General features: G+C 34.7%; 1 protein-coding gene across 8 annotated transcripts in view; it reads left to right on the plus strand.

Moving 5' to 3' along the window:
• Positions 1-8,065, plus strand: part of CGNL1 (cingulin like 1) — a 56,981-nt gene extending 48,916 nt beyond the window's left edge. For 3 of the 8 annotated variants that reach the window (XM_035336287.1, XM_035336286.1, XM_035336288.1), the window contains exons 15-19: positions 1,315-1,398; positions 3,237-3,361; positions 3,857-3,965; positions 4,827-4,990; positions 5,607-6,842. In XM_035336287.1, coding sequence (XP_035192178.1) covers positions 1,315-1,398; positions 3,237-3,361; positions 3,857-3,965; positions 4,827-4,990; positions 5,607-5,754 — 630 coding nt within the window. In that variant the 3' untranslated portion in view covers positions 5,755-6,842. Of the gene's footprint in view, positions 1-1,314; positions 1,399-3,236; positions 3,362-3,856; positions 4,054-4,760; positions 4,991-5,606; positions 7,376-7,421 lie in introns of those variants that run through there. The other 5 variants (XR_004753676.1, XR_004753677.1, XM_035336285.1 and 2 more) reach the window with 5 other exon arrangements.
• The last annotated feature ends 2,845 nt before the right edge of the window (positions 8,066-10,910 follow it).

A 10,910-nucleotide genomic window follows, 5' to 3' on the forward strand; every position in this document is an offset into this window, starting at 1 on the left:
TTAGTGGAATAAATCTGTAATTTAGAGCTATCTAACTGGTGATGTGTTTATGCAAGTTCCTACGTAACTGTTGTAAAGTAGAGTAGAATGCTGTGGCCACTGAAATCTTGGCTATTTTTTTTTGATGTTACAGTACTGACACAGACATTCACTGAGTTCCCCAGGTGATACTTACCATAGTAAACATTGTGCAGGAAATGGCACGAATGCTTTGGTAACATTAGCTGTGCCTGCAAAGGCATTTGTGAAGACTTGAAGGCAATCTCAGCAGGAATGAGAGGGAAGAAAAGTATTTCAGCATTGCAGACTTTTTCCGTTAGTCCAGAAGTTTCAATAACAGGTGTCAGGCAGTTTAGAGTTTCTCTCTGATCTTCAGATTATTTTTTTCAGTCAAGTCAAAAGTGAGATAAAGCAAACAAATTATGTATTTTATATTGATTCTGTATGGAGCAGGTAGGTTTTTTAATCATCTTACATAGGGAGAATGTATTTTCCTTTTGTTATTGAATATGCAACTGAAATATTTACAGAAACGGTAGCAAAAGGTGGTTTTCTGTTTGTTTGTTTGTTTTAAAACAAATAAGCAAGCAACACTTCACCACCCAGACCCAGAAGTCAGTGCTTTCCTGGTATATGCAAGACATACAACTGACCATTTAAAGGGGGAGAAAGATGTTAATATCCAGTGTGCATCAGAGCCTGTTGGAAAACCTTTTTTAATTTATTTATTTACACAGTCATAGAAAACTAATTGTAGAGTTTTTCTGCGGATACCAGTTTATGTGCTTAGTAAGGTCAAACTTTAAAGTAGACTTGCCAGCAGATTAAATGCTAATCAGTTCTTTAGACTTAAGTATGAGGAAAACAACTGTAGAAGGTGTTTGAACACTGATGTGACGTTCTGGAATTCAGCACCCTGCCACATGACTTGTCTCTGTGATATAGAGTTCAGTACCCTGCTACAGAATATGCATATATATATATATATATATATATATATATATATATGTACGTATATCAGCAGCAGTACCCCATGTGGCTGGAAGATGCCTGGAAAAACAACTGAGAATAACACAGGCTTCTCCAAGGGGGAAAAATTTAGTCCAAGATAGTAATTGTAAACTTTATTTGAAATCATGCATATGTCTTGATTTCTAAGAAAGAGCAACATTTTTCTCTTTGTGTAGATACATGTAGTTTATATACACACACACATATATATATGTATATATACACACATATATACACATTATTGTATAGACATATATAAACTGAATCTTTTATTAAAATTTCCATCTTTTTTTTCTGCAATAGATTGAACAAATGAGGACAGAGCTACTTCAGGAAAGAGCTACAAAGCAAGACTTGGAGTGTGATAAAATTTCGTTGGAAAGACAGGTAATTTTGGCTGCCATACCATCATATCAACAAAGTAACAAGCCAGGTGGCTGTCTACACTAGGAAATTCAAATAAGTGTTTAAGGAATGCAGTATGCAGTAGCTGGCACTATCCCACCAGAGTGCACTGCTGGAAGTATGCGTTAGTAAGCATAGATTAAAATCTATGAGTATCTTAACATTGATACTCAAAAGAAAATATTATAATCCTAAATTAATTCTGTCCTTAGTATGTTTTCGTCTTTCTATACACCCCCTTTTTAGTTTGAGGTTTGTCACAGCTTATATATTTTATATGCTACAGACTCGTACTGTACATTCATCGATTTATGCAATCTAATAGGCCGTTGTGTTGCAGTAAGTACAGGCATCTCTATATTGCACAAATTCTGCCTATAAATTTGAGGGTCAAAGAAATTAAAAATTGGAAGTGTGGCAGTTGTTTGGTATACTTGTTTGTAGAATAAAAATGTGTTATCAACATAGAAACTTTAAAAAAGAACATATGCAGAGAAGACTGTAGAATGTCAAATACACTTATCCAATTTAACTATCAACTCTTTGTCTGCTTTTGGAGGAGCTGTCCTTCAAACTCTTAACAGTACTTCAGAAACATTGTTGAAGGTAGATTGTAATTTCAAGCAAACCTTTGGCTGAATACTTTTTTTCCTTAAGAGCAAACAAGTGAAAAAGTGACATGCCTTTTAAAGAAAAGATACAGATTTGATAGAAAACTGCTACTCTCTGTCTAGGAAGGAACAAAATTCATATGTTTCAGTATCTATGATGGAAAGTGTATTAAAATATTTATTAGCTTTTTGCAATATGTCTATTCTGCAGCTCAGTGGTCTTTGAAAGCAAGGCTATCACAGCCCACAGCAGAGATAGAGAGGAAGGGTATCTTAGCAAGTGATAGTTTTACCAACAGTCTCAAGAACAGAAAACAGATTGTAATGGGAACATGTTTATACCAAACAGAACATGTTTATACCAAATTCCTAACTTGGTGGCTTAAATTATGTGAAGTTAATCCTATTTTAATTAATTATTTGAGAAGAAAGAATGCCACCTACTGGTATATCCCATGCACATTCTTTTATTTTTATCTGTGACTTTTCTATCATAACTTTTTAGTGTTTGAAATCTGAGATCATAGTTTGAAGTTCTCTAAAAAAAAATTTATTTTATGGTCTTCATGTAGCTATTTTTTTTTCCCTGAGACTTTATAAGATCTCCACTGAAAACAGGGCTAGGTTCCCCATTCCTTATAAAGATTTAAAGTGCAAATCTGAGCAAAAAATGTGCTTTTATGAATCCTGCACCTTTCAAAGACACTTTTTTTTTTTTTCCAAACCACTTATCTAGTAGGAGAAACACAACAACACTGGAGCAGATTTGATACAGTAAAGTGCTATTGGATATAAATAATTTATTTTTCTATTTGTTTTATCCATACAACAGGTGTGGAATACAACATCTGAAAAAAGAACTAAGCTTGGAAAATAAGACAGGTCTAAAACTATTTGGAAAATATTACCATATTAAAAATGCAAGTGGAAGGGGGCTTAGAACCATATGAAGTTCAAGGGGCCCCTTTAAGTCTAAAATTTTGTCTTATGTTTGACACTAAGCTCTTTTCAATAAAATAATAAAATAGAGGATGTGTTGACTCTTCACTGCCTAGACCTCCAGTAAAATCTCCTTGGCTCTCCTTCTGTATTCACTAAATCAATAATTTGCGTATCACTTTTTGTTTTTCTGAAGCAATTTGTTTTGTGTTAAGATGATATTTCTTAATATGAACAAGCATGTAGTAATCATGTCTGTTCCAATTATAGAACAAGGACTTAAAGAGCCGAATCCTTCACCTGGAAGGTTCTTACCGATCCAGTAAAGAGGGACTTGTTGCTCAAATGGAAGCAAGGATCACAGAGCTAGAAGAACGTCTTGAAAATGAAGAGAGGTAAAGCTAGTTCTGTTAAGATTAAAACATGTATGTTTGTGTATGTTAATATGGCCTCTTGCTAATATTAGATATCTAATACAACAAATTTGTCTTTTTTTCACAAGCAACAAATTAAAGCAGTTACTGTTTCATGTAAGTGTTGCAGGTTTTCTTTTTGGAAAAAAAAAATAAAAAAAGACTAGAAATTGCCTTAAATTTAAAACTGTGCACACTGATAACAAGGTTACATATGTCATTATTGTGTCTATGTCTGATATCAGTAACAAACTTAGAAATACTAACTGTAGTTGAACATTTCAGTTGTCATATTCACTTCATTGTTTAATCTTGGAGGAATATATTCTTTATCTAAATATTGCAAGGCATCAGTAAATCGAAGCAAGGATCATTAGTGTTTATTTAACTCATAATATTGCTAGGAAGTTATCTTGGCAGGATTGGAAGTATTTCAGCTCCTTTTCTTACAAGGTTGTCCGCTGTTTGTTTTTCCAGGGATAGGGCTAATTTCCAACTAAATAACCGCAGACTTGAGAGAAAAGTGAAGGAGTTAATGTTGCAAGTAGATGATGAACATCTCTCATTGACTGACCAAAAGGACCAGGTAGAGGGAAAGACTAATATGCTACTAGGAATAATATCAGATATTTGCATAAATCATCCTATGTACAAGATATTTCAGAAGAATATAGGTAGATACTGATTATTCTGTTCTTTATGAAGTTCCATTTAATCAGATATGCAGTTTCCATTGTCATCATGTTCTTTTGCCTTGTACTAAGTTACTAATTTCTAAAATTATGAAAATGAAGCACTTACAGATGCAATACTGTAGTTGTTTTAAGAAATTAAGCCAATAGCAGTCAGTATATGATCTGTATGTGATAGGATGCAATATAAATGTGATATTATTATTATTTATATATTCTATATCGTGACCATAAAATTTTGTTTAAAGAAAGAAGCTATTTATTATTACATACAGTCTCTAAGTATTACATATATAGAGATATTCTAATACCAAGGTGTTGTGCCATTTCTGTGGTCTTTGTTGATTCACTGCTTAAAACATGTTTTGTTTCAGTATCTGAGTCAAGTAGTAAATATTATACCTAGAGAATGAACAGTGTGTTTCAAAAAGCAAACGTCTCTTGTGGGAACGATCTTGTAAAATCCTCTGGGCTTAAAAATATATATTTCTTTATAGTATTTGTCTGGTAAAGTTGCTTGGCCATCTTGCTGTTTTACTCTATCAAAGCAGTATTTGCTTGTTACAAACAAACAAAACTATCCCATCAAAACTTTTCTCAGTTGAATGCTGGGTTTTGAATATTTCTGAAGCATGTTATTACAGTGTCATTACACTGGCAAAGTTGTGTCTTTATTCTCCCTCTCATAGATGCTGGAAGAATAAAATTCCTTTATTAAAATAGTCCTCTAATCAGCTGACATGTAAATATTTCAGTTGAGTTTGCGTTTGAAAGCAATGAAACGTCAAGTTGAAGAAGCTGAAGAAGAAATAGACAGACTGGAAAGTGCTAAAAAGAAACTTCAGAGAGAACTTGAAGAGCAACTAGATATAAATGAACAATTGCAAGGACAACTTAATGCTGCAAAGAAGGAACTAAGGTAGGATGATTTGGCAGACATTACAATTTGTGTTACTTGCTACTTGATCTCTTGCTCCTTTAGTCCCCGAGCAGGAGGCTTCCTGTAACAGACCTCAAGTTTTTTACAAGCAGACAGAGTTTGAGGCAGAGCTGTGAAACTCTTCCGTGTTTCCTTATCCTACAGATATTCTCCAATTCCTTTCAGGGTGCTCTAGGTGGCCAAACATTTTCTCTGTATAGTCACTGAGGCATGGGATAAAAAGTAGAAAAAAGTGGTAGGACTTTGCACTCCTGTCATTTGTAGTGACAAAGATTTCCTGCTGATGTCTGGGAGGAACAGCTATCATGTGTTTAGTTTTCCTCAGGCATCACTGAACATCTCAGTGTGCAAAGGGTATGGTTTCCCCTGGCTGTGAGTTTAGTTAGATGTGCTAGAAAATATGATTGACTGATCTTCATTCTCTTGCATGTTTCTTTTATGTAAGCTATGGTCTATGTTAAACTGCCTTTATAAGAACACAAGTCTCGGACATCCTTTAAAAAAAGCAAGCGCTACCTGTCAATGTTATATGCTTTGCAAAAGTGTTCTGTGTACAGATGTGCAGTTTAATAGCACAGATGTATTTTTGTTTTAGTAGACGAAAGAAGTCACCAAGTAAAATGCTGACTGATTTTGATGATGATGATGATGACGATGATGATGAGTTCAGCACGGATGGCGATAGTCTCTGTGAAGTGCCTTCAGGAAATAACTTTTCAAAAGATGATGACACAAAAAACTAAAGTATTGAATCTATGATTCCTTGAAACTAGTGTAAGAATAACCTAAATTATCAAGAAACTGAATATTCTAGAAGCCAAATGCCATAAAGGGATGTAAGACTTGCAAATTTAATGTTTCCATTCATACTGTGCCATTTTCTTATTTAGATATCCTCTGTTTATTATAGAAAACAGGATTGCATTATAAAACAACTATAAAACTTGGTTATGTATAACTACTACTGAAAACACGGGGATAATGTTTCACATTGGAAATGCGACTTTACTAAAATTCGGTTTAAGTAAAGAGCCATTTGTAAGTAATTTAAAATTAGTCTGTAGTTATTAAAATATTTTCCCTAAAATTAAAGAAGCCACAGACAATTATTTAGTAATTGTAAGTACAAAGGAATGATGTATAGAATGTAAATATTTTAAATCAGATCTTTTTATTGACTACTTTAGTGCTATTTTGTAAAGCTTCAAAAATTATATAAATCAGTTTCATATGTAAAATACCTAAATGTATACTGAATATTATATTTGGGTTTTAACAAAACAAAAAAGAATATATTTTTGTGCGTTACAGAGCAGATTCACAGTTCCTGAGCCAGGAAGTACATTCTAATTTTAAAAACAGTGCAAGTTTTATTGTATATGTGTTAAGATCAAGTGCTAATTCTGCCTGTTGTCTTTAAAGAGGCCATCACATGTGCATGACAAGTGAGGGTTGCCTACTACTTTTTTGTAAGCTATTTGGGAAGCTTTCTGTCCATAGGAGGGAGAGATGAGAATGAAGTCAGTTACTACTTGGCATTTTTCATTTCCTGAAATGGACTCCATGCTGCAAGGGGCGCACAGCACTGTAGGCCTGCTCTTTCGAGGGCACCAGGACAGACTAACCTTAAAGTCTCTAAGGAGTCCCGCAAGAAATTGCATCCAGGAAACAAAAGTATGTAATCTGATTTTTCCTTTTAACCTGTTCTTGAACATCTATTTGTAACATGTTGCAGTGTATGACCATATATGCAGATATATATTAGCTTTTCAGTTTATAGAAATATCTGCGTTTTGGATGATCCATCTGTTGAACAAACTTTGTGGGAAATCAAAAAAGAAAAAAGGCATTGCAGATTTAATTTTAAAAGCCTATTCCATTTTATTGCTAAAAATATTTTTGTTGTTTATCTTACATCATTTTTGCTCCTTTGCAAATCTAGAATTTTAAGGAAAGGCACTGCAATGTTATTTTATTAATAAACCATAGCTATGTTCTCTCTTGTTATTAGTATTTGTCCCCAGTTACATATAACTGAACACTTTTCATTGAATGTGCCCACTACTAGTTTATTGTAATTGTAAAAATACTTAACCTGGAGTTCCTGGGAGCTTCCAATACTCCCACAACAGTATCTACTGAAGAGGACAAATTTAACAGCGCTGAAAGTAAGGCTGATAACCTTGCTTAACTCAAAAGTTCTGACAATGGAGCATCCATTTTCATATGATTATGTGAAATGAAACTCCTGCCTGGCAGATCAGAAATATATTCATACATAGCAGATTACAGACTCTGTTGCCATATAATTCCCTTCAAATTGATTTTGATGGATTGAGATATATGGGAACTAACATGAACCGAGTAGTAGTTATAATCATCTGTCTCTGAATCTTGTACATCTTTTCAGGTAGTTTAGAGCCTCCATCATGTAATTTTTCTGCAGTACCAGCTTTACTATTTTGGCAACGTCAAAACAGCCCTTCTTCTAGGAAGATCTGCACTATACTGTATTGACCATCATTGTATAACCTGCTGTGATTTATTCTATGTTTCATTAACATGTTTGTGTAGACTTAACTTTAATCAACTGGTTCCAATTTTCAGTTCTGTTCTGGTACTCTGTCCTAATGTTCATAGATAACTATTATTTCAAATCACTGGGAGAAAATCACAATATTGCAGCTACCTCCAGTTACACTAAACTGTAAAAGAAAAATTCACTTCAAATAAACAGTAAGTCAGCTCCCGCTGTTCTTGTATGGTGCATTTAGCTCGATATGACAACTGAATTTCATATGGAAGATGTGTAAGTTTAAAGTAGAAGAAGAAAGTAATTATCTGAGAAACACTAATGCTCTTGAAAGGGTTTCAAGAGTGATCCTGTCTGTTACACCTTGCCACTCCCTGTTATGTCGTCATCAGAAGAACTGTCCTTTGCTTTTTCCTTTAGACTTGGAAATGGCATTTCCTCTAACAAGTTCTCAAATTATATGACTAAAATCAAAGAAAATCTTAAGATATTGGAAAGGGCATTTCAACTCATTTGCAAAACAATCTGTTCTGTTGCAATCCATGATGCTCTCTGAAGTGGATCACATTGGTAATATGGGCTGGTTTATTTAAAAAGTCTTTCCAAGGAAGTCAGACAATCCTACTGTATTCTGTTCTGGAAGTTATGCTTTGTCACCTCTCTATTTGCAGTGCCTCTTTTCTACTTGTCAGATCATTTGTTACCAAAATGCAACTACCATCATCCATTCACTGACCTACGTTTTGTGTACGATAACCATTTTAGCTATGGTGAGGACAGGGTCTCAATCTTGATTGCTACAAAAAGCATTAGTAATAGTTCAAGGAAGTGTGAGTTTACTCAGTTCATCTCATGGCAGTTTTTGATCAAAATCATCAAGGCTCTTGAACCATAAAAGCTGGCAATGGGAGAATATGTGAAGAACCATGGATTTGAAATATTTCCTAGAACACTGTACAACATCAGAACTTTTGGTGTATTACAAAATCATTACTTGAAGTGTTAGCTGTAGAGGCCTTCCATTTTCTTTGACAGTACCGTAGTATCTTATAAACGAACAGACCTAAGCCTGATCATTTCTGATGTGAACCTAACTTGATGCCTGATACAGTGAATACTTCTCTTTCAAGTGTAGGTAATCTGTGATGAGCATTGCACGTTGTGTCCTCTGTGGAATTAATGGCCTTTCATATCCCAATGAGATTATGACCACTAGTATGTGGTGAGAGATAAACCTTCTATAAAAATATTTCCTCCCATTAAAATTCTCTTCTGCCTGCATGAATTCTGCATGTTGGACTATGGTAGGCCTAGGAAAGCATGAGGCTCCACTTTTGTAGTTTGGAGAACAGTTAACTAGTTAACTTCTACAGGAGTGTTTTGTTGTTTTAAGTCACTAGAATTAACAACTGCTCCAAGATCTTTCAGTGGCAATTGATATACAATGCAAAATATGTAAATGCAAAACCAAAGAAGCAAACAAAAATATCCTGCCCTCCACAAACTTTTCACTCACTATCCAAGTAATGAAATCAAGCGTATTCTTCATGTGTAATGGATTTTAATGCCTTTGCATTTGGAAGGCATCTCTTTTCATAAAACAATTAAGGTCTTTCAGAGATTGTCTCTTTTTCTTGCATGGAAAAAGAAAAAGGAAAGTGTCTTCTTCCTCATACTGTATCTGCTTTCCTGCATCTCACCTGATTTAAGGAAAAGCCTATACTGTACAAACACTTTCATAATTCAACATTATTAGTTGCTTTTTGTTGTTCAATTATCAGGCAGTGTCGTCCCCCCCCCCCCCCCGTACAGTCTCCTGGTGATGAGACTATAACCTGTTGATTAATCTGCCTTATTCCTCTGATTTATACTCATTCTTTTCAACTTCCTTTTTCCTAGTTAAATAATCTGTTCTGATTTATAATTGATTTTCTCCAAAAGCCATGTGCATTCCTCATTTTTTACAGACCAGCTGTATGCTTTGCTGAGTGAGCTACATGGTGCAATAGTTGCAGCGGTTTGGCCTTTTCTGCTTTACACAACATATTTCAGTAACTAAGTGTTGATGCTTTTAGCTTATTGAAGCTTTTCTTATCCTGCGACTGAAGAAACACATTTCAGCTGCTTCATTTCTAGCAACTGCAATTATCAAGTAACATTGCAGAATATTCAAAGACTTTGCTGAAAGAGCAACATTCTGTAGAGATTGTCAGGGTTTTACACATTTAAGTTGTTCTTATTTGTAAAAGGGGCTGATTAGGTCATATGTTTAACCCACCGACCCCGCTGTGATATAGTGGGGAAAACTTGTTTGTTACTTCAAAACTTATTCCAGAGGACTGGATTATTGAGAAAAAGATAAAGAAATGTTAACAGGAAGGTTTTTAATAGTAAATGTTTTTCTCTCAACATGTAAGAAAGGAAGCACTTAGGAGAAGAAAGGGAGTAAATTTCAACAGACAAGGTCAAGGGCAGTAGTGAAATGGGCTCACCTACCTCCAGAGAAGTGTGACAACTCTTTCCTGCTTAGTACCAGTGAAGTTCATGTGAGGGCAGCAAGAGACTGCGTGCATGGTGTAAGTGGAAACATCCAATCTTTTCTTCTACCAACAATTTGCTGTTCTATTCAGATTCTGAAGCTTTATGACATTAGCAGAAAAACAGGCAAGGAAAAAGAATGACTTAAATTCTGAGCACAGGTGGATGATGAAAGTTTAAGGTCTCTGTTGCCAACAGGAAACTGTAGGAACACTTACAGGTGAGTGCAGAGAAGGAACTCATTACAGGTAATGAGTTTTTTCTGTGCTTTCTCTACACTTCTCTTTCTTCAGCAGCTTTCTGAACAATTTTATATATATATATATATATAAAGGGTTACAAAGCTATGTTTGCTAGCATCAAGCAGTTATTTTATTTAGTTTCATGCAGTTTGAACAGGATGAAACCTACCAACAGCATAACGTGAAGTAAAGGAGAAAATACAGATGGTGAGAAAGATCAATGCAAGATGCGGTTCTAGTCTGTTGGATTTTGACCTATCATTTACTCCCCTTAAAAAACCTGGTGCTAGAAATAAATCACTTAAGCCAACTTAAACCAAAAGATACCTAACAAGTTGGGATGGACATAAGATTTTATTTCCAGGGAAAACCCTGTGAAGCTTCAAGATTAAGGGACGGTAGGGAACGTACTGAAGTATTGTTAGGAAATATCTATTTCCTGTATGCCTCTGTCTCAAGAGAGTACAGGTAAGATGAATGATTGTGATGAAAATGGAGCAGCATTTATACATATATATATGTGTGTGTATATTTCTGTGAATTCACTATTAACGGAGACTGATTAACTGCATACTGCTGTGCAGTG

The sequence above is a fragment of the Oxyura jamaicensis genome, chromosome 10, assembly GCF_011077185.1.
Source record: "Oxyura jamaicensis isolate SHBP4307 breed ruddy duck chromosome 10, BPBGC_Ojam_1.0, whole genome shotgun sequence".
NCBI lineage: Eukaryota > Metazoa > Chordata > Aves > Anseriformes > Anatidae > Oxyura > Oxyura jamaicensis.